The sequence below is a fragment of the Doryrhamphus excisus genome, linkage group LG23 (genome assembly GCF_037039965.1).
Source record: "Doryrhamphus excisus strain RoL-2023G ecotype Guam linkage group LG23, RoL_Dexc_Guam_v1.1, whole genome shotgun sequence".
NCBI classification, from domain to species: Eukaryota; Metazoa; Chordata; class Actinopteri; order Syngnathiformes; family Syngnathidae; genus Doryrhamphus; species Doryrhamphus excisus.
In genome coordinates this window covers 2,542,697-2,566,980 of record NC_136379.1, presented here as the reverse complement: position 1 = coordinate 2,566,980, position 24,284 = coordinate 2,542,697, and the positions used below count along the sequence as shown (strand labels likewise).

At 41.8% G+C, this 24,284-nt stretch overlaps 1 protein-coding gene across 1 annotated transcript in view; it reads right to left on the bottom strand.

Annotated features, from left to right (window-relative positions):
* tnmd (tenomodulin) overlaps positions 1-22,534 on the bottom strand; it is a 76,396-nt gene extending 53,862 nt beyond the window's left edge. The window contains exon 1 of the mRNA XM_058076235.2: positions 22,331-22,534. Within this exon, the coding sequence (XP_057932218.2) occupies positions 22,331-22,534 (204 nt within the window). The remainder of the gene's footprint in view (positions 1-22,330) is intronic.
* Positions 22,535-24,284: the final 1,750 nt, after the last annotated feature.

The following is a 24,284-nucleotide window of genomic DNA, read 5'->3' as shown; positions in this document are numbered from 1 at the left end:
GTCCCCACCACTCGACGTGAGCTAAGATGTTTTCTCGGCATGGCAGGCTATTATCCATGTTTTTCTACACTTGTATGTCCCCTAACAAAAATGTGTAGCCCTGCAGTTCCGTTTGTGGAACGATGAGTGTGAACAAGCATTTAATGCTGCCAAGTCTCTCTTGTGCTCCCGTACTTGTAATAGAATTCTCAAAGCCTTTCAACCTTGAGGTAGATGCAAGTGCTACTGGGGCGGTGTTGCTACAAGATAGTGGTGATGGTAAATCATCCGGTGTGTTATTTTTCCACAAAGCTTAAGACATCACCTGATGTCTTAACGTGTTTCTTAACTGATAAAGAAGTGCAAGTTATATATTTTTAAAATGTAAATATTATTTTGAAGCAAACCTGTCTAAATCTATTTTATAAACAGATGTAATTTTGAAAACATTAGCTAACCAGCACAGTTAGACCAGTGTCGTACCAGTTTGTTTTTCACCCATAAATAACTCTCAGGTTTTCATGTTGTTTTTAAAGGGAGCCTATTATGCTTTTTGCTTTCTTTCAGATGAGGTTTACACATTTGGAAGTGAGCCCTGAAAGAAGTTTGGGATGGCTCAAAACACTCAGTTTCAGGAGGCATGGTAAAACTGCTCCTTTGTGATGTCACAGATGAGTAGACTTCAGTATATGTTTCGTAGTTAGAAAGCACTTTGACCGTGTGACCACTGATCACAGTGGAGTGGGCGTCCTTATATGGGCGTGGCTGTAAGCTATATAGGCTCTCTTATCCCTCTCCCAAGCGCTGCTTACCCTGCCCTTAGGGTAGGGAATAGGTGCAGCTTCTGGAAGAACAAGAAAGCTTTCTGTGCTGGTTATTGTGTATAGCTGCTCTATAGGAGTCCACAATTCAATAGGTCAAACAATAGGTCCCATTTAACTCTAAATGAAGTCTACAGATACCAAACCTGAAACTAAATATAGACATCTAGTGCTATTGATGTATTGATGCGATGCAATTGGACACACATGGGCAAAAAAAACACCAGTCAGTGATATGTACTAATAATGTGTTTGTTCACATGAAAAATGGTTGGGTTCAAACAACGATGCTATCTTCTAAGTTGGTCATCCAATCCAGATGTAAACACCTCGGAATTCTGCTCTCCGGTCTCATTTGATGTTACGCACAAATGTTTTCAGCGTACAGCAAAAATGTGAAAATGGCCTCATTGTCCCAGTATTTTTGGAGGGAACTGTAAGGATAAATTCTAGTTCGAAAAATGATCAAAGATGATCAAAGTTCCCCAGCTCCTTATCACATATGCCCTCGACAAGGTAGATGATTCCTAGAAGAATTGCTGGACTCATAAGTGTTCAAACAGTGTTTACATGATGTGTCTGCCTTGAAGACACAATAAAAGGGCGAGTGATGGTTGGATGCAGGGACGCAGGGACACTGGGTAATGATGAAAAGCTCTTGGTTTGTTGCCATGGCCCCTGAGTGGGCTGCATGTCAGTGCCGCTGCCTTTATTATTTTTTTAGATAATACTTTGAAGACCCTTTGAGGGAGCATAACACATTGTGCTCCTTAATGGTCAGGGCCTGGGCTTTTACAGATTAAGAATGTCTCCTGCTATTCAAATCAAAAGCAAAGCAAATTATTTGATTACATTTTGCAGCACACCACTGGACACCCATTGTCCATCATGGCTAATGCAGAAACAAGACATCCACATGATGCATCAGGAAAAAAACCCCATAAATTTACCTCACTGAATGAAACCCTCCAGCCATTTACCTGTAACGACTACTTAAGTTGGAAGTATGGGAGCCAGCAAACACTTATTGGCAATTTGCTAAATGCCTGATGCACACTAGAGAACATTTAAATTGCGACATTTAAAGACACGGCCAACTGTAGTCGTTAGTACAAATTTAATCTTTTAATCCCAACAATACACAGCAGACACAGACTAAACAGGTTTAGTCAAGTAAGACACTGAGACCATCTATTACATGTCTGAACGACTTTCGGCCCGTTGCACTCACATCAACCATTATGAAATGTTTCGAGAGGGTGGTTAAGAACCATATCACCTCCATACTCCCCCCATCACTCGACCCTTTCCAATTCGCGTACCAGCCAAACCGCTCCACTGAAGACGCCATCACCACTGCTCTCCACCTGAGCCTGGAGCACCTGGAGAAGAAAAACACCCATGTACGGATGCTGTTCCTGGACTTCAGCTCAGCATTCAACACGATCATCCCCCAGGACCTGGTACGCAAGTTGGAGCCACTGGGCCTCAAGACCTCCCTGTGCAACTGGCTGCTTGACTTCCTCACAGATAGAACCCAGTATGTCAGAGTGGGCAACAACACATCCAGTGTCATCTCCCTGAACACCGGCTCACCCCAGGGATGTGTTCTGAGCCCCCTGTTGTTTACCCTAATGACCCATGACTGTCGCCCCAAGTACAGCAGCAACCATATCCTGAAGTACGCGGACGACACGACAGTTGTGGGCCTCATTCAGGACAACAACGAACTGGCTTACAGGGAGGAAGTGAAACATCTTGTGGATTGGTGCAAGGCGAACAACCTGATCCTGAATGTTGACAAAACAAAGGAGATCATCGTCGACTTCAGGAGATCCAGACCCAGCCACACTCCACTCAGCATCAACGACACAGCCGTAGAAGTTGTGAACACAACCAAGTACTTGGGGGTGCATATCACGGACAACCTCGGCTGGTCACTCCACACCTCCGCTCTGGCGAAGAAGGCACAGCAGCGACTGCACTTCCTGCGGCGGATGAGAAGAGCCTCCCTCTCCCCGCCTGTCCTTACCACCTTCTACAGAGGGACCATCGAGAGCCTGCTGACCAACGGCATCTCCGTCTGGTCTGGGAGCTGCAAGGCCTCGGACTGGACGTTACTGCAGAGAGTGGTGAGGACAGCGGAGAAGATCATCGGGACCCCGCTCCCCCCCATTAAGGACATAGCAAACAGCCGGTGTGTATCTAGAGCCCATCGGATCTGCTCTGACCCCACACACCCCCAGCATGGACTGTTCTCTCGCCTGGCGTCTGGGAGAAGGCTCTGCAGCATCCGCTGTAGGACGACCAGGTTCAGAGACAGCTACTTCCCCCTGGCCATCAGACTGCTGAACGCAAAATAAGCCCCTCTACCTTTACTTACATTATTATTATTTATTTAAATTATTTGGGCAATTTACTGTTCACGCTGCACTTTACATTATGTTGTTCATATTTGGTGTCTATTCTATCTATTTATTCTCCACATTATTATTATTATTATTATTATTTATTATTACTTATCTTTTGTGTCTGTTATTATATGGGAGCCAGGCAACGACATTTCGTTGGCAATTTCACTACTGTGGTTTTGTGCAATGACAATAAAGGGAGTCTATCTATCTATGTCAATGGGTGATTCCATTGACCAAAGACAGCGCAGACACAAGTGATTCAATGTGTTAGTGGCAACTACTACTATCAGCTAACACATCAGCCATATGATGTGTATTAATACAGTAGATACTTCATGTGTTCAACACTGTACCACGTTCCTTTCACGCTCCCAGGATTTTGATTTGATCTCAGATCCAGTCTGTGGCATCAAGTTAAATTTGGTAGGGCCTTCACACTACAGCGGCCTCAGATTGGGACACCTCCCATCATGATTGTCAGGAGAGATGAGCTAGAGCTGTTGTATTTACGATTTAAAGGGGACCTATTATGCTTTTTCTACTTTTTCCTCTTTTCTGACCAATAAATATAATTAGAATGTTGTATTCTCATGTTAAACGATGCCAAAGTTTCAGATAATGAGGTTTGCACATTTGGAAGTGATCCCTGAAAGAAGTTTGGGATGGCTCAAAACTCATTGTCTGAAAAGGCGTGGTGAAACCGTTCCTTTGTGATGTCACAAAGGTGCGGACTCCCTTATATGGTCAATAGTTAGGAAGCACTTTGGGCGTGTGACCAATCACAGCTGAGTGGGCATGACCGGAGGCGGGCTGTGGGTGGAATAAATTAAAACAGACCGTTTTAGCAGGAAGCACAAATCAAAGGAAATGCAGCTGGAATAGGTGCAGATTCTGCAAAATCTAAAAAGTGATTGTGTGTAGCTAATCTATAGAGGACTGACAAAAAAATTAGAGCTCGACATCAAAGAAGATAAAAGGAACGACCCCTTGAGAAAATAACTAGTGTCTCAAAGGCATATCAATGCTAGTATTGACCAAAGTATAGCAAGAGTATAATTACCCTTGCTACAAATATTAGGTTTCACATTTTTAACCTTCAAAAATGAACCTTCAGTGATAACCAGTAATTAAACTGATGATAATTTCAAGCTATCAACCCCAGAAGCCACAAGGAAAACTCTGGAGTCACCAGAAGTTTCAACTCTAATCTCACTCGACAGTGGGCTCCATGATATTAATGTCTACTTTATTACGGCGTTGTTGTTAATTAAACCCTGCAACATTTCACCTAGGCTATTGTTTGTTCCTGTCAGGCAACTAATGAGCCCGAAATTATCTCAGCAAGAGACACAAAAAGCCCCAGAGGATGCACAATGCTCGGAGGAGTCAGAGACCCCCGGTGAAAAATGATGCTTTCGTCTCTCTCCTCAATAGAACACATCAACAGAACTAATAATTTGTATTTCAGTTACATTTTACATGTGCACTAGCTCAAATTTTGCAATTCGGGTGAAATATATAACAATATATAATATTTTATGGCATTTTTTTATTTAAAAAGAATTAAATTATGATAATAGAAAAATTAAATACTGCTACTTACTGCTACTTCTAATAAGCCAGTATCCTGGCAGCAGCAGCCCGAAAAGAATATTTGAAAAGACACAACAGGGTTGGGACTGGAAAGTTGTACGAGTACAGGATGGAGAAAGTGTTTGACTATGGTGCCTATGTTCTCATGTGGGACATGGTCATCCCAACATGACCATCCCAGATGACAATAACATCTTGTAGAAAGAGGCGGAGAAAATAAAGTACAAAGATCTTGACCTAGAACTCTCCATTATGTAGGAACCATCAAGAAAGATTCCAAGAGTAACTGTAAAGAGTAAGAGTAACGAGTAAGTGACTCTCATGACTCAAAATCAGTGCTATAATACTAAAGTCTATGCTGCTGCGTCTTGTTTGTATACTTCAACAAGTGGTAGGCCAAACACAGTTTTGGGGCATAAGTCGTTTTCAAAGAGATACTTTTTTAAACATGAATACATTCATTTACCACAATAAGTGAATGTAACTGCATCTTTATAAATGGAATAACTGGAATGAGTTTTAATTATGGGGGATTTCAACTTGCATATTGGCAATGATTTTTTCCAGCCCAGCAGTGGAAATTTTAACCATGACAGAATCTTTTAAAGGGGACCTGGTATGCAGATTTTCCGACCTTTTGTATCGAGTTGTGGACTCCTATAGAGCAGCAACACACAATTACCCGCACAGAAAACTTTCTAGACTCTCCAGAATCTGCACCTATTCCTAGCTGTATTCCCTTTGATTTGTGCTTCTTGCCAAAACAGGCTGTTTTAATTTATCCCACCCACAGCCCGCCTCTGGGTACACCCACTCTGCTGTGATTGGTCACACACCCAAAGTGCTTCCTAACCACTTCCTAATATTCTGGGTGTAGGAGTTGATATTAAATGAATAAAGTCTTTGGAGAGCTAATTGAAAAGACTGACTTACCGTGTATGAACTCAAAGGACTCAAATGAACTCAAATGAACTCAAATGCAACTCAGGACTTAGTGGAGGGCGAAGGAAGCAAAGCTTCACTGTGACATCACAAAGGAACAGCCCTCTGAAACCGAACATTTTCAGCTATCCCAAACGCATTTCAGAGCTTACTTCCAAATGCACAAACCTCATTATCTAAAACTTTGGAAATGTTTATCACAAGAACATAACATTCTAACCACATTTATAGGTCAAGAAAGTGGAAAAAGCACAATAGGTCCCCTTTAATCTCTGGAAGCATGTATCATGCTCCACCCACACCTTGGATCTGGTGTTCTCTATTGGCATAAACCTTGGAAATGTCCGTGTGGAGGATGTGGAGGCCTGTCCCTAGAAGGGCAGTGAGAAGGATCATCTCAGAGACCACAGCTGAGAGATTTTGTGCCATGTTTGATCCCAGTACTTTAAATCAATGTGCTGACATTGATGGCTTTATGATTCTTTTGACAGAAATTGAACATGGATTATAGATTGAGTGGCGCCAATAAAATGTAGCACTGGCGCCTGGAAACTGTCCGACCCCTAGATTAATATAAACAGTCTCGATTTAACCCTTAGATGCATGAGTTACTGGACCCGACACTCTTCCATAAGTGGGTCAAAAATGAGCCATATTAGAATCAATGTGTTTTTAAACCATTTTTGCTATTTTGGTTAGGAATAATGCTATAGCATACTTGATGATGTCAATGCTATAGTATTCCAGATTGACAGTATCTCAGACAGGTGTAATACCTATACTGCATATTATATTTTGCAAAAACTGTGCAAGTGTTAGCTATTGATAAAGTATGCCCAACAATACATGTAGTAATGTTAGCCAGCTAGTGTCAGCTAGTTATAAAGTAGGCTAATTTGTTGATAATACTAACAGTCATGAAGGACACACACAATATTATATGAAGATAATACTTACGTACATGTATTAGCACTTCTCATTCATTCATTTGGTGCTGGAGCCTATCCCAGCTGTCTTTGGGCAAGAGGCGGGGTACACCCTGGACTGGTGGCCAGCCAATCACAGGGCACATATAGACAAACAACCATTCACACTCACATTCATACTCGGAGAAAACCCACGCATGCACGGGGAGAACATGCAAACATGGAATTGAACCCTCGTCTCCTAGCTGTGAGGTCTGCGCGCTAACCACTTGACCGCCGTGCCTGTATTAGCACTTGATGAGTAAAATAATCTTCCCGAGGGGTGACACGTGTGGTCTACAGTTAATTCATTCCTGACAGCCAAAGTTGATAAGAATCAAAGGTTCCTGTTGGATTCCATAGAAAATGGAATTTTCTATTTATGACCCACTTATGGAAGGTTGGGGTAGTAACACAAAAACAAAAGTTTCTTAAAATGTATAAAATGTAAGTTAAAAATGTGAATGGGATGATATCAAAAACATGTTTTTTGAGGAATACCTGGAATATGAAATTATAAGAATTCTTAATTACGAAGATATTTCAAGAAAACAACCTGACTGGGTCATTTTTGACCCACTTATGCATCTAAGGGTTAAAGAGAACCTGTCCCAAAACTGAATGTCTTTCGAAATCCATTGAACTTGAGGTTCACAGACAACATCTCAGAGACCTGATCTCCTCTTTAAATAAAACTATACAGGAGGCAAGATCCAACTATTTTTTACAATTGATTTATTCAAATAAGAAAAACCCCCCAAATGTTGTTTGAGACTATGAATGGATGTGTCTGCTGCCACTCTTCTTGCTCCTGTGCTCTGTAAGGCAGACAGCAATGGCTTCATGAGATCTTTTATCAATAAGTTCAGGGACAAAAAAGACACACTCTCACTTTCAGTGTAGTCTAAGTGATGTTGGCCCCCCCCCCCTTCCGGTCCTGGTCCCCTTTTAATCATGTGTTATTTGAAGAAATCCCAACACTGTTTGCTAAAGTGAAGCCCTCCTGCAGTTCTGGAGGAGTACTCCAGTACTGCCATTTAAGATTTTTTAATGCCTTTGACACAATTGGACCATTGGTGACCGAGCTGTTCAATTTGTCGCTCTCTTCTCTTGTGCTTCCTCGCTCTTCCAAGCACGCCATTGTGGAACCAAAACGTAAAAAAATAATCTTGGACCAGCCAGGACATAAGAACGTCAGGCCAATATCTAAAGTTCCCTTCCTGGCCAAACTGCTATAACGTAACGTATAGCGTATGTCATTCCTTCCATCACATAACATCTATGATACACTTCAGTCAGGTTTTTGTAAACGCCACTCTACCAAAACGGTTCTTCTGAATGTATCCAGTCACATCACGATGTCTGCGGACGTAGGAAGACCGGACAGTTTCCAGTGCTACATTTTATTGGCGCCACTCAATCTATAATCCATGTTCAATTTCTGTCAAAAGAATCATAAAGCCATCAATGTCAGCACATTGATTTAAAGTACTGGGATCAAACATGGCACAAAATCTCTCAACTGAGGTCTCTGTGATGGTCCTTCTCACTGCCCTTCCAGGGACAGGCCTAGGCTGCCGGCCCTGTCTTGGGACTTTGACACGCTTGACCACAACATTCTAACACACTACAAGACCTGGGTGGGATGTCAGGTCCAGTTCTTTGGAGGTTTAACTCATATTTGACTGGCAGAAGTTTTAGTGTGTCTGCCAACCACATCATGTCAAAATTCGAAAATGGACTATGTGGTGTCCCCCATGGCTTAGTCCTGGGGCCCATTCTGTTTTTATTGTATGCCCTACCTCTCAGTCGGATAATACAGCAGTTCAGCGATGTTTCCTATCATTTATTTGCTGATTATCTTCTACTGCTCATTTCAACCATCTTAGACCCACAAACTGACCTCCTTAATCAACTTCACCGGCTTTGGAATGAAGTTCTTTGGACTCAGTGGATTTAAAGACTTATTTGTTTAGACAAACATATGAACTTCCACTGACTCAGACCTGTTGATTGTATTTTGTAAAAGCACATGATGTTTTTATGTTGTGAAGCGCTTTGTGACATATTGTCTAAGAAAAGTGCTATATAAATAAAGTTGACTTACTTACTGAAAGACTGAAGTTGAGCTAATGTTAGTTCGTTAAACCGAGGATTCCCATGCACTGAATTATATTTTTCTTAACTCAAAGAGTTTGTTGACTGGTAGTACTGGCAAAAATTTGTTGTAGTTAACGATAGTTCATTATACCGGTGCTTTTCACAGATTTATATTTTTCGGCTGAAGTTGTTGAAGAGCTTGGTAGTGCTATCCAACGTTCGTCATAGCTAACCTTAGTTAATTAAACCAGGACTCTTCAACAGTATGTTTGACACATCAGTTTTATGTGTATGTGTATCTAAGTTTAAAATTGAGATGTGGAACTTTTTCAATGTGTATTGGGTGGTCTGTAAAAATGAATGAATTAATATAGTAGCCTGCACAGTTACACTATGCAGCGTAACAGCTTTACTGTGAATTCCATCAGATCACCAATCAGAATCTTCCTTACTCATTCTTTGCTGAGCTCGACAAGTACACATTTGCAAGAACATTTGATGGCATATGGCGATGGCGATCAGCTACATATAGCTACTCCCATACAAAACCTGATTAGTTCCTTCACAGGCTAACTTCCCATGTTCACGTCTTTTTTGTCTACTTTAGGACAAGAACAAGATTGCTGCAGCTAGGACAGCATTCTCTGAAAACAGTTATAATAAGTTCAGCTCAGTAAGAAATAATATTGTCTTCAAGCAGATGTAATTTTAAAGGGATAGCGAGATATTTTGCCATGAAGTTGTACGGCATTCCCATCAGCAGTGTATCAACAGTGACTTACCCCCCACTTGGACTCAGCAGACTTCTGGTCGGATTTCCGTGAGGAGGAACGTAGTTCCATTTAGCGGTTGGGGCTAGTCACATACGGAGTTTGGCTTTACAAAAATGTGTTTTTGTAGAGACATACGTTTGCATCACAGAACCGTTATGAAATGTATTTCTCATTTGAATGCATATTGTTTTGAGAATCCAAAGACTTTACTTAAGTGACCCCAGTAACTACCCGGAACTATGTTCCTCCTGACCGAAATCCGACCAGATCTCCGCTCACGGGACAAAGTGGGGGGTAAGTCACACTTGATGGTCTACACTCATGAGTGGGATGTCATACAACTTCATGTAAAAAAAAATCCTATTTGTTTAAAACAGAACAAAATGGTAATGTGCAATTTTACTCAAGTATAACGTTATTTTTATTTATAGAAATTTATTTACAAAAAAATCTCAATTCTTATTTATCACTCTGTGAGCACACTATTTCAACCGTTTCAAAAATCAATGGGAATAGGTTGTGAATATTTGCTGTCAATGCTTAAATTAATAATTAATTATGTAATTATTCATTCATTCATTTTCTACCGCTTATCCTCACAAGGGTCGCTGGGGTGCTGGAGCCTATTCCAGCTGTCTTACTATATATAAGCACACTGCTTATAATATACATCGGAGCAAACATGATTTCTCAAATCACAAACATGATCGGTCTGAACCAAAAACGACAAAAATATCATTGTGAACATTAACGCTCCCCCCAAAAACACACACTTAACCCCACAAACGCAGCTAAACAAACTAAATGAAGCGCAACAGAATATTCTCCTGGTCAAACTCACTGCTGAACACCAGTCACTTTTTGGCTGATCTGGGCATGCCCTGCGGTCTCATGACTTTCTGATATGTCTTAATTGTTCCCGAATACAAACATTTTAAAAGTTCATTCATTCATTAATTCTACTGCTTTTTCCTCACGAAGGTCGCCGAGGGTGCTGGAGCCTATCCCAGCTGTCTTCGAGCGAGAGGCGGGGTACACCCTGGACTGGTGGCCAGCCAATCACAGGGCACATATAGACAAACAACCATTCACACTCACATTTGGAGTCGCTAATTAACCTAGCATGTTTTTGGAATGTGGGAGGAAACCGGAGTACCCGGAGAAAACCCACGCATGCACGGGGAGAACATGCAAACTCCACACAGAGATGGCTGAGGGTGGAATTGAACCTTTGTCTCCTAGCTGTGAGGTCTACGTGCTAACCACTCGTCCGCCGTGCCGCCCTGTTTGAGTTAATAATAATAAATAAATAATGTAAGGCTTTCATCAAACAGTTTGAGTTCAACTCAGCTGTCGTGTTTACGGTGTCGACTAGAAGATTCTTGGATTCTTTGGAGAACGTTTCATATACGTACGTACATGCCATTAAAATTCCTTGGAGCCGCAACGATTTTTCTCACATTAACAGGCTAATGAGCTGTGGTTATTTTTCACGAGGTGTCAGAATGAGTCGCAGACAGAGACCTGCGGTGATGATTTAGATGCTGCTACTCTCCTTGCATATTGATTGAGGTGACTAATTGGCCTATTTTCAGAATAGAGATGAAATCATTTCCAAGAGCTTCATCAGGGCTCCAGCAATAGAACATTCCTGCATTGCTTTGCCGTCCTGGAGAAATGTTTCACAATGTGCTCGTGTTCTGTCCGCAGAGGCGAGTGTTGCCGGCTTACTGTGAGAGTGAAAGTGGATGTGAAAGCTCAATCAGGTTGTAAATTGTACAACAGAGCAGTTGGAGTCTGCTTGGCAGTGAAACTCGTGAGATGAGGCGGAGAGAGAGAGGAAACGGTCTGGGAGAAAAAGCTAAGAGAGAGTTCAAGAAAAAGAAAAAGGAGGGAAGCGTTTGTGTGTTTACCCACCATGCTGCGTTCCCAACGTGCTTGTATGTACATCAGACTTCACACTGAGCTGCCGGCCAAATGATGTGTTGGTAATTAAGATGCATTTCTTCAAGACGTAAATGACTGCTTCAGCCCAGCTGTGTGCCACAGTAAATACCTGATGGTGGGCTTTTGCAGTGCTGTCACGCTCCGCTGCATAGCAGCCACCAACAATCAAGCGCTCTTACCTCAGGCACTCCACTGGCAACAATTTAAAACAACACCGCTACTGTTTTTGGCCCTTTTTCCTGCATCATCCTCACTTCCCAGTCTAGAAGGCTTAATGCATCATGGATGAAGGACGCCTAGTGGTCAGGTGGCATATCAGTAGTGGTGGAATTTTACAATGGTTGGTCAGAATACAAGTCCACCCTCAAGATAATACATCCATGTTTTGGAGAAAACAAAGACAAAAAAATGTTGATATATTAATTATAAGTAAAATAATCTTTTCTGGGGCTGCACGGTGAGCCAGTGGTTAGCTCACAGGCCTCACAGCTAGGAGACCCGAGTTCAATTCCACCCTCGGCCATCTCTGTGTGGAGTTTGCATGTTCTCCCCGTGCATGCGTGGGTTTTCTCCGGGTACTCCGGTTTCCTCCCACATTCCAAAAACATGCTAGGTTAATTAGCCACTCCAAATTGTCCATAGGTATGAATGTGAGTGTGAATGGTTGTTTGTCTATATGTGCCCTGTGATTGGCTGGCCACCAGTCCAGGGGTGTACCCCGCCTCTCCGCCCCGAAGACGGCTGGGATAGGCTCCAATTTCAAGTGGTAAAAAAAAAATAATCTTTTACTTGCCTAAATGGAATTTTTAAAAATTTGGGGCGTCATGCACAATGGCGTTTCAAATTCCCAAGTTCTTGCGACTTTAGGGCGGCTCATAATTCCTCATAAAGATTGGTTACATTCTAAAACGAAACCAGCATTTGACCTCGGGTTCTTGTTTATGGAACATTTTTGTTCCAGTTTAACAATTTTGTATCCTTACAGAGGAGGCATACTTGAAATGGATTAATATTATGAAACATTGCTGGTTTGCGATAATCAAAATAAGTCAACCTATACTTTGTTACTTTGTTTTCATTTGTTACTAAAAATTGCAAAACCATCATGCCGCTCCACATTTCCCTTCTTTGGTACTGCGATGGTAGAATGGCATATGAGGCAAACGCACTTCGAAAAAGACATTGTGAAAAAAAAGTCCACCTCCCATTCCGTATGGAAGTGATATGTTTTTGCCTTTTTACTTGGTCCAGCTACTTCACTCATTTTAGTGACCATAAACTTTAGCGAGGGCTTAAAATCTGACGCAATTCGCCGGCTAGCTTAGCACTTTGCATCGTTGTTTACGCATGAGCGGTGACCTGAAGGTCAAAATTCAGTTGTCATCTGACTGGTTGTCCTGTATGTCAATCAAGTAACGGGGATGGATGATAGGCTGACATCGTAAGTTCTGCTGCACTTAGAGACGTTGTTTGATTTGATTGGTCACCCGGCTGCCCTGTATGTCAATCAAGTGACGGCATTGATGCTAGGATTATATTTTTTTAATGTCACGCCGCGATCGACCAGCGATCGACCAGCGATCGACTTAATGAGCACCACTGTCTTAGATGAACTAACTGCATAGGAAATAATGACTGCTCTACCTCCGCCAAATAGTGATATTATTGTTGGGTAAATATAAAAAAATATTGTCTCCAAAATCACCAAAAATGGGTAATGTAGGATCTTCAGTTACTCTTGTACATATTTGGGTACTGTAGGAAGAAGATGTTGTATATGTTAATTCTACCCATGAAGACATAAACTCAGATTCAAACCCACTGCCTTTTTACTTGAGGCAGCAGTTCGATCCACAGGACAGCTGTACCTCCCTCCTCGACTCTCCCAAATAAACATAGGGTACAGCAAAAAAGGCATTCGATTATTTTCCTTACGGATTCACATCAAATAATATGGCCCCCATCGGTTGTTACATGGTTACATGTACAGCGTACACGGCTTACCAGCTATAAATAAACAAACAACCCTTAGAGGCCATATACCTGTGACCGATGGAATCATTACAAAAAGCCGACCCCCGACAGCGAGGCTATCAGCGGCGACAAACCAGCAGCGACCTTGGGATGGGATGAACGATGCATTTTTCATTTGAATAATGAAATGGCATCACTTTGGTGTGTTTCTCAGGCAGGTTTTTGCCAAACAGCCCAGCACCAGCAGAAGCACCTGTGAGCCATTCAAGGTTCATCTACAGGTCCACAATTACTCCCCACCCGGCTGTCGGTCTGCAGATAATCCCCGTCGAAGTGGTTCATGAATTAAAAATAGCACGGGATTTATCACATCTGATGATAGAAAAAATGTGATTTCTAAAGCTTGGGACTCAGACGCGTGTGCAGACTCACGTCAACATCAAATTGGGATTTTTTGGAAACTTTTTAGCAGGCACACTCCATTTTGAGAGGCTTGCTGATGTAAAGCAGTAATAACGGAGGATTCATTCACAAGGAGGCCTGATTCCCCCAGCGAGACTTGCGGCCCAGAACAATAATGAGCGCAGTGCAAACAGAAAATTTGCCGTGAGCCAAAAGAGAACGTGCGAATGACAGTACCAACACATGCTGATGCAATGCTGTGCACCCGGATGTGTGCGCACACACATACCCGCAATGGCATTGGGAAGATGGCGGTTTCTTCCCAAAGGTTCTGTAACAACACATGTTTGTAGGTAATTCATAAAAAATCCCATATGGTTCATATGGTTCTTCTATGTCATCTATGCAACATGTTGCCTTGGTGAGCTGGTCCTGAAGTACTGATAACTGTGGTCATGCTTTTATGGTTTGTATGGTGCATGTTTAATAGGGATACACCTATAATACACCACCGTCTCAATCTGTTCATCCATCTAAATCAGGGGTCTCAGACACGCGGCCTGACACTAGTTTGAGGACCCCGCCTTGATATGAAAGTTTAATGTTAGTGCGGCCCGATGCTGTATGGTATCATGTACCCAGAAAAAAATATTACGTTTGATTCATGTTCATGTTAAAGGTTAAATAACTGTTAATAGTTATCCTCCCTATCCGTGTGGAAGTGGTAAGTTTTGGGGTTTTGCTAGTTTGCGAGTTAGCATGTGTCTCAAGACCCTGCAGTTGCGCAATATGTTGTAAATAAAAAGAGTATAAATGTGACGATAGTCGTGTTTTGTCATGTCTACAGGGCTCTAATAATGCTTTGTTCATTTTAATCTGAAAAAAATCATTTGTCTACCCACCAACTATATGTGGTTTCTTAAGTTTTTATTATTTGCCGTTTTATTATTATTATTATATTTATTTATTTATTACTGATTGATTGATTTTCTTTATTCTGGATTTGTTTATTTATTTTTCATCTTATTTTGTGTAGAAAATATTTGAGAACAGTGGAATGTTTTATCAGAGCTTTTATTGTAGAAAATCGAAACCAAAGCAAAGTTTATTCATTCTTCTGTTTTTAATAAAACATGGAAAACCTGATCCAGACCCTAGCTCCAGTGGCCTCCAAGTAAATTGAGTTTGAGACCCTTGATCTAAATGATCTGTACCGTATTGGTACTCAGAGTGGGTGGGGCATAGAAATGTTTGGGGCTTACATCTGTACAATATTTTAATTCTGAAATTGCTATATTTACTATTATCCCGCCATATGGGTACTGTGTATATGATCTGTAAGACTTGTTATTTATTTATGTTTTTAATGATCTGTGTGAAGTTGATGAGTCATTCAACAGGGAATTATTCTGTCAGCCTTGTTCACTGTATTTTTCTCAAAAAACACACCGGTACTTGAAGCAAAATTTTCCAAGTCATTTAGTTAGAGCAGATGAAAAAAAACAAACACGGGCAGCGAGGAGTCATAAACAGCTGCCGCTGTCGAGGGAGAGGCGGTCGCTGTGCGTGACTGGCCAATCACAGAGCGTGAAGAGTGAATACATAATGAGCATCTTCTTTAAACAGGAATACGGATAATGACGAAATGTACTCATTTCATGCTTGTATCTGGCAAAAATGCTCGTTTATTCATTCACAGGGCACATATAGACAAACAACCATTCACACTCACATTCATACCTATGGACAATTTGGAGTCTCCAATTAACCTCGCATGTTTTTGGAATGTGGAAGGAAACCGGAGTACCGGAGAAAACCCACGCATGCACGGGGAGAACATGCAAACTCCACACAGAGATGGCTGAGGGTGGAATTGAACCCTGGTCTCCTAGCTGTGAGGTCTGCGCAATGCCGCCCGAATACTCGTTTAGTAATTCCTAATATTTAACAACTGAGAAGTAGATTCTGCAAAAACAAATAATCGCTGCTGTGTCAAAAAAAGCTTTATTTACCTCTGCATGTGCTTTAAAGGGTTGCTTGTGAGCTAGCCGTTGGTGTAAAATTGTTACTGTACGTATACTGTTGTTTAAAATCAGTGGTATTGATTACTCCATACCGCTATTACAACATTGATACTGTTGTTCAATGCATTATTGCAATGCAATAATTGATCATGTGGTCGAAGAGCTACGTTTTCATTTTTGAATATGAACACAGGACAAGTGTGGACTTTTCTGGTGCTAAGTTTTGGACCTGCTTTTCCTCCCTTTCTTTATTCAGTTCAAGTTCTGTGCTTTTGCTTCCTAAAGTGTTTGCTTCACCTTTTGACTGCTTGGCCCGTCGTAATGTGCTTCACCTACTATGTCTCGTCTAGTCTCTTGCTGGTGTGCATTTCCCTGCAGGTTTCTCTGCTTCTCGTTGCTACTCTGTTGTCCTTCTGTCTGCAAGTCCAATGATGTGTCCACCTGAATCCCCCCATGCACCTCGTGTGTGTTCGTATTTCTATCTTGAGCTGCTACCCTTCTGACTTTTACTTCGCTTGCCTCGTGGAAAGATATAATGGACGTTTGTCCCTCGGTTGGATACACTGAAGGCTGCTGTGCCTCTTTGCAATGAAATATTGCTTTGCTGCAAGCACCCTGACGTCAGTCGTCTGAACTGACTCACTGTTGTCTCATACAATACATTCAGTGCATTCTAATTGCATGGTCAAAACACAGACACAGACATAGCATGCCAACATGTTCATATTTATGCATTTGATTAACATAATGATGTATCTTTCAGGCATTTAGTGGAATGGATACTCATTATCAAGTGTGTCTGCATTTGGAAATTTCAGTTTTTGTCATATGAAAATGCCATTTGAGACTGATCTACATCTGTAAAAGAGCCTGGGCCAACTTGACAAGGTCAAGTTATTAAAAGGATTTGAGTCGTCTCTCACCATTTTGTGTTTCGAACATTGCTCCCTCACACTACAGTGTTTTTTAAAAAAACAATCAATTAAATGATAACTGTTTTGTGGTTGACGATGGCCTACTAATAGTAAAAAAAAATATATGTTGGAAAAGGTATATTTTTTACTTTGTCCTTCTTCACAACTCAGTTTGAAAACCTTCCTTATGTTCACAATAAATGAATTAAGAGGCAAACTAGTTATCTCAGTAAGGCAGCATCCATCTCTTGTGTCCCTGAAGTGATCCCATTGCCTTGCAGAAGAGTTGCCCAATGTGGTGTAAACAAAGAATAATAGGAGTGTAAAGGTGACAATAGGGGTGTTTTGTCTCCGGGGCTCTAATCATGGTAAAGCTGTATTTAGACAGTCATGGACAGGTTTTCTATTTGAATCTGGAACCAATTAACCCTGATAAAGCAGGGACAACTGTACATCAAAACTACAGCAAAAACACAAAATTAGTGCTTGTTGGAGTTTTTTGCCAACTGTGCAGTACGTTCTACAAAAATAAATGACCTATTCACCCATTTTCAATATCCTTTGTCCTCATTTGGGTCAGCTGTCTTTGGGTGAGAGGTGGGGCGGACCCTGGTCTGGTCGCCAGCAACAACCAGTCACATTGCGCAACCTGTTAAAGTGGTGCAGGAGGATGTATGAGGACTGTAAGACAGTGGTAGATGTGTTGGAGGTGTGACAGAAGAGTTCAAGGTGGCGGTGGGACTGCATCAGGGATCAGCTCTGAGCCCCTTCTTGTTTGCTATGGTGATGGACAGGCTGATAGATGAGCTTAGACAAGAATCTCCATGGACTACGATGTTTGCAGATGACATTGGGATTTGTAGTGAGAGGAGGGAACAGGTGGAGGAGATGCTAGAAGAGTGGAGGTTTGCCCTGGAAAGGAGAGAACTGAAGATTAGCCGCAGCAAGACAGAGTATATGTGTGTGAATGAGAGGGACCCAAGTGGAAGAGTGATGTTACGGAGAACAATGGAGATTGTGAAGAAGCGTGTGCAGGCAGGAAGGAACGGGTGGAGAAAAGTGTCAGGCCTGATTTGTGATAGAATAGTTTCAGCTAAAATGAAAAGAAAGGGATACAAAACTGTGGTGAGACCAGCCATGTTCTTTGGTCTAGAGACAGTGCCACTGACGCAAAGACAAGAAGCAAAACTGGATGAAGCAGAGATGAGGATGCTGAGGTTCTCATTGGGAGTGACCAGGATGGATAGGATCAGGAACGAGTACATCAGAGGGACCTAACATGTTAGAGGCCTTGGGGAGGAGAGGCCAGACTGAGATGGTTGGGACATGTCCAGAGGAGAGATAGTAAATATATCAGTAGAAGAAAGCTGTGTTTAGAGCTGCCAGGATAGGAGGCATAGAGGAAGACCAAAGAGGAAGTTTATGGATGTAATGAAGAAGGACATGAGGGTAGTTGGTGTGAGAGAGACAGATGCAGAAGACAGGGTTGGATGGAGGAGATTGATTTGCTGTGGCGACCCCTGAAGGGAAAAGCCCAAAAGAGAAAGAAGGACAATTTAGAGACCAATTTAGGTTCTGGTTCAGGGTAGTAGGGGATGCAATCGTACAGGTAACCCAACTATGGTACGTATGGTACCATGGTACATATGGTTTGCGCCTCGTGCTTGTGCCTCCCTTTGGACAACCCCGTTTTACAGTATTTCTTTTTACAAAGGTACAAGAGTAAGTAAGCGTTTAAAAAGTGTGAGGATTATTTTTTAGGAAAGTTCCTCATATACGTATATTCCTATACTCCCCAATATACTCGGTCATGATGTACCGCCATGTTCAGGCCGTTTTATCTACCAAATGTGCTATTTGTTGCAAAATGTTGCCACTCAGCTGTTGCATACCTCATGCGTCATGTATTAACACAAGATAAGCAGTTTTCTCCTATTGTTATTACAACACTGGTTCTGTTGCTGCTGTGTTGTACGATATCGACACTGTGGTCAAACCCAGCTCTATTTTGCTGTATTTTGCTGTCAAAGAATACTCTCAAGTCAGTCGGACCGACCCAGATGTTAGCCGTTAGCCGCCTTCCACCTTGTTAGCAGCTTGCACTTGATCACCAATCGCGGTGCTGACTGACTGCTACATTATCACAGCAAAACCAATCCATCCAGCAGAACCGATCCTTTCATCCATCTGTCCACCTGTTTGCAAATCCACCTGAGAATGGCGTCCTCGGTGGTTTGCTAAGGAGACAAGCTGGAGAATGATGCTTTCATTGTATGTGAGAAGCACCTGTCTGTCAGATGGAACAGCCTGGCTCTCCTCTTTAAATTGGCTTCACGACGCTCGATTGATGAGGAGGCCAGAGAATGAACCCCCCACACCCTAAAGACCCCATTAAAGCAAAACCCTGGATCCTCAGGTTTGCTATTCATTGCCTTGGCAACCTCTGCCATCAACACATTTTGTGCCTTGTGAGAATGATCACAGCTTATTAAAGTGGAAATAATGACTGCTCTACCTCCGGCATGAAAAATTTAACAAGGACAAAGGAGATTGCTTAAAGGTGATTCATATCTATGTTGAAAGCAGCGGACGTGGACAACACTGCCCACACAGCAAGTCAAGATGAACCTTATTTAATTTGAGCTTAGATGAGACTTTGGCATCTTGATGATATTAAAAAAAGTCATGGAAGTGATGATATAACGGTAAAGGGCATCCTATATGGAACTCACCATTAAGCAGTCAATAGCAGAATAATGAATACAGGAGGGAAATAAGTATTTCAACCAATGCTGATTTTGTAGGTTTATTTCCTTACAAAAAATGAATAGTCCATGATATTTATGGTAAGTTTACTGTAACAGGGATGATCATATACTATACATAACATAATGAAATAAAGGTTACCGATTAATTTATGTTTGATTCAATTCAATTTTGTTCATATTCAGTTGGCAGTACACAGACAGCGGTAACAGTAACCGATTGACTGCCGCATTGACGTGCCACAACATGATCGGCCACAATTGAACACTTGTTGCAGTATGCAGTATCCACGTTGTGTACTATACGGCTCGTTGTGTCACTGCCTGTGTTTTTTTGTCTGCTCTCTTCTAATTTGGCTGGTGACATAAAGTCACTTGGAAAAAATTGCTTAGAATACTGAATGCTGTGTTTTTGTAGAAAAATACAGTGAACCAGGTTGACAGATTATTTCCCTTTTTGCCATCATTGCATGTTTGCATGAATCACCAACTTCAGACACAACACAGACATTTAAAAAAATGATGAAATAAGTCTTACAGATCACTTACACACATACACAGTACACATATAGCGGAATAATAATACATATAGCAATTTCTGATCAATCCATGTCAATTTCAGACTTAAAATAATGTATCAATGTAAGCCCCGCCCATTTCCATCTTAATCACTAAATGCCAATTTCTTTGATTAGACCACATTGTGCAACTCTTACGCACAGGCATCCCTAACTTGAACCCTCGTCGGCACCAAATATGCCGGCCGAGTCTGCTTGAGTGATGGATGGCTCTTGGTTCGTTTGCAAGCGATTTTGGTTCACTCGAGCAACACTAAACGAACCCGAGACACGGGCCAGTGTTAAAATAACATCGAAAGGCATGCAGAAATGCCAAATATGTTACAGGAAATAGTAATGGTTTTATTTCATTTGAACATGCATCAGATTCCAATTGAGTGCATCCCATAATCAGTTCCCAGTTCAAAAGGAGTAGGAAGAAGCAAAGCTTATTAAATCATACCCTTCCATCTGGTACTTTTACAATCAGTAACTGTTACATTTGTTCACTTCCTGCTTTCCATAATACAGTTTAAGTTTTTTTTTTAATAATGCACCTCGTACCGAAGTACTGGGTGATATGAGCATCCAATGCCATAATGGGTACCATAGTAAGTGTCAATATAGTGATATATATAGCACATCATGACTGGTTCAAGACTCTTCATCCTTGTATTTAGCAAACATCAACTGCTTTTATTGTTTCTTGAATTGGCTCATCGTTGTGCATTGTTTGATTTCCTTACTCAATCCATTCCATAGTTTGATTCCACATACTGAAATGCTGTGGCTAGCATAACGTAGTCCTAGCAAATGCGTTGGAAGTGCTGTTTCTCTGCTCTACTCTCTTTCTGTGCGTGTGGCAAATAGTGCTCTTTAAAGTATGTTTTGGAAGCCTTTTGTAAAATCTAAATTGGTTCAACTATGACAATATTAAAATAAACTATGTATGCAACCACCCAGATGCCACTTTTGTTTGGAATATTTGAGTTATTCCATGAAAGCACATGTGGAAAGTACATGTGGATCAATGCCTTTCAATGGCGATCACAAAAAAATACATATTGTGGAGGTGGCATGTTCAATAAATAGTTTTACCGTATTTCCCGCATTATTAGGTGCCTTTCATTTTCTCAAAAATCAACGGTGCGCCTTATTATCCTGTGCTTATTATCCGTCTTCCAACATCTGCAAAAAATGTTGTTGTGCTACTTTGGTTGGCGTCGCTTGATTGACTGTCCAACCATTTCCCGCTGACACAGGGACGTAATTCCAGGTTACGTTACGTTACGTTACGAGTTATTCCAGGTGATCGGCATTGGACAGTCTCACTCATCGCTGATTTGTATTCCTATCGGCAGCAGCAGCTCATATTGGGAAAGCAAAGCAAACCAGACCAAAGTGTATACTCTGTACTTAAAAATTTGTGCGAAGTATTGTACCACAAATATAAACGCAGTTACTTCAATCATTTCCTTTTCAACTATGCTGATATTTTGTTGCATGGTTCTAGACGCCAGATTATTGATTTATTTTCCTTCTAGTTTGTGTAAATAGCTTTTTTTCTTTTCTTCTTGTTCTGGTGCCTTGGGAAAAGCAGTTGAATGAAAATATTCTCCATCAAGTGTGATTGGATTGGATTTTTGGAAGATAAATTGCCAGGACAATTACATTGCCAGGAGGTCTGTAGCATCTTGCTCCAACCACTGTGGTCAGCTTGTTCCATTCCAAAAGAAGACATTGACAATATGATCAAAAAGTAGATAAATGCAACAGGCAAAAACATGTTTTCTCGCCCTTTCATAAGATTGCATGAATACAACTGAGGAGTACTTATGTCATTTTGCTTTGATGCAACCTGTGTGATTTTAGCTGTAATGGAAACTTGGGGTGTTTTTCATCTGACTTTCATCTCGATAAGATTTACCACATGTGGGGATTATGAGGCTGCTTTCAAACATGCACTGCAAACTTGGTTTTATCTTGATGTGACCACATACATTGTGTGTGACAAACAGTCGTACAGCACATTCAATAGTAAACTTCAGCTTCCATCTCCAAATAGTAGGGGTGTAACAGTACGCCATAATCACACTTCGGTAAGTACACTGAAAAGTTGACAAACAATACATTAAAATGAAGTATTATGCTTTGTCTTACTTTTTCCAGGCCTGGGCTCCACAGGTAGGCCAAGCTGAAAATGCAGAGACCCAAAATGAGGACGGCCAGAGCCATAATTAGCGCCACACGCTGGTAGACGTGGTACTTGGCCCTCTTCTCTTTCGACCCCTCCACCTGCAAAGGGTGAGATTTAAATATAATCTTTTGATAGCAATTATGGCGCCCCTCAGGGTTAGCTTGCATTACATTACCTTAAAACTGCATGAAGTCATGAAGTCAGCCATGACACGGCCGACATGACAGTGAAAAAAGTTCTCTTGTCGTTCTTTGGGGGAGATTTTTGTGGTAAGATTTGGGCATCTTAAGTTAATAAAAAACAGAAATAAACTGTTTAGCTAACTGTTTAGCCTGCTAGCTTGTTAGCTTGTGGCCATTTTGAGTCCCTGTAGCATACGAGTTGCATAATGTGGTGTAAACAATGAATAATAGCAGTGTAACGGTGAGTATTGGTGTGATATTTCATATTTAAAAATATTCCCTGCTGACAAAAAAACAGCAGAGACCAGCATTCAAATTATGCTGGTCTTTGCTGGTCAGTGCTGGTCTATGCTGGTTTAGCTGGTGGACCATGCTGGTCTATGCTGGTTTAGCTGGTGGACCATGCTGGTGTATAATGGATTTGATCTTGGACCATGCTGGTGTATGCTGGTTTAGCTGGTGGACCATGCTGGTCTATGCTGGTTTAGCTGGTGGACCATGCTGGTGTATGCTGGTTTAGCTGGTGGACCATGCTGGTGTATGCTGGTTTAGCTGGTGGACCATGCTGGTCTATGCTGGTTTAGCTGGTGGACCATGCTGGTCTATGCTGGTTTAGCTGGTGGACCATGCTGGTGTATGCTGGTTTAGCTGGTGGACCATGCTGGTCTATGCTAGTTTAGCTGGTGGACCATGCTGGTCTATGCTGGTTTAGCCGGTGGACCATGCTGGTGTATGCTGGTTTAGCTGGTGGACCATGCTGGTGTATGCTGGTTTAGCCGGTGGACCATGCTGGTCTATGCTGGTTTAGCTGGTGGACCATGCTGGTGTATGCTGGTTTAGCTGGTGGACCATGCTGGTCTATGCTGGTTTAGCCGGTGGACCATACTGGTGTATAATGGATTTGATCTTGGACCATGCTGGTTTAGCTGGTGGACCATGCTGGTCTATGCTGGTTTAGCTGGTGGACCATGCTGGTCTATGCTGGTTTAGCCGGTGTACCATACTGGTGTATAATGGATTTGATCTTGGACCATGCTGGTGTATGCTGGTTTAGCTGGTGGACCATGCTGGTTTATGCTGATGGACCAGCAAAGACCAGAACTGACCAGGATCCGTTGTGTTGTCGAGCCGGTAAACTGATCTGTAGACCAGCCTCCAGCATGACCAACGTCACAGCGTATTCTGGTCTTGTTGGTCTTGCTGGTCACCGGACCAGCATACCAGCACTAAAACACAACATATGCTGGTCTATGCTGGTTTTTTCAGCAGGGTTAAGCAGCTCCATGAAAAACTATGAAAATATTCAACTTATTACCAACAATGACTTCTATATCACAGAACTTAATTTATCATGGTCTTGGTCTGGAAATATTAACGGCTACAAATGAGGGACGACTGTACTGGTCACGTGAAAAGCACACCCCATGATTGTATGTATTGTACTTGTCTGTGGAAGCCAGTGCTTCTCATTTATTTTCTTTTATGCCCCCCCTAAGGGACGGAAAGCCCCCCCCCCCTCAATTTGAAATACTAGAGAAACTGATAATATTCATTTATCTGTACTGTACAGACTGAACTTACATTAAACCAGGAAGGTGCAACAAAATGGAGAGCATACAAGAATCAAATTGCAAATTGCATGTTAAGTACTATACATTTGTACATGTTGGTAAATGAAAGCCTCTCGCACCCCCCCCCCCCCCCACTATTTCAGAAGCACTGGTGCAAGCTAACA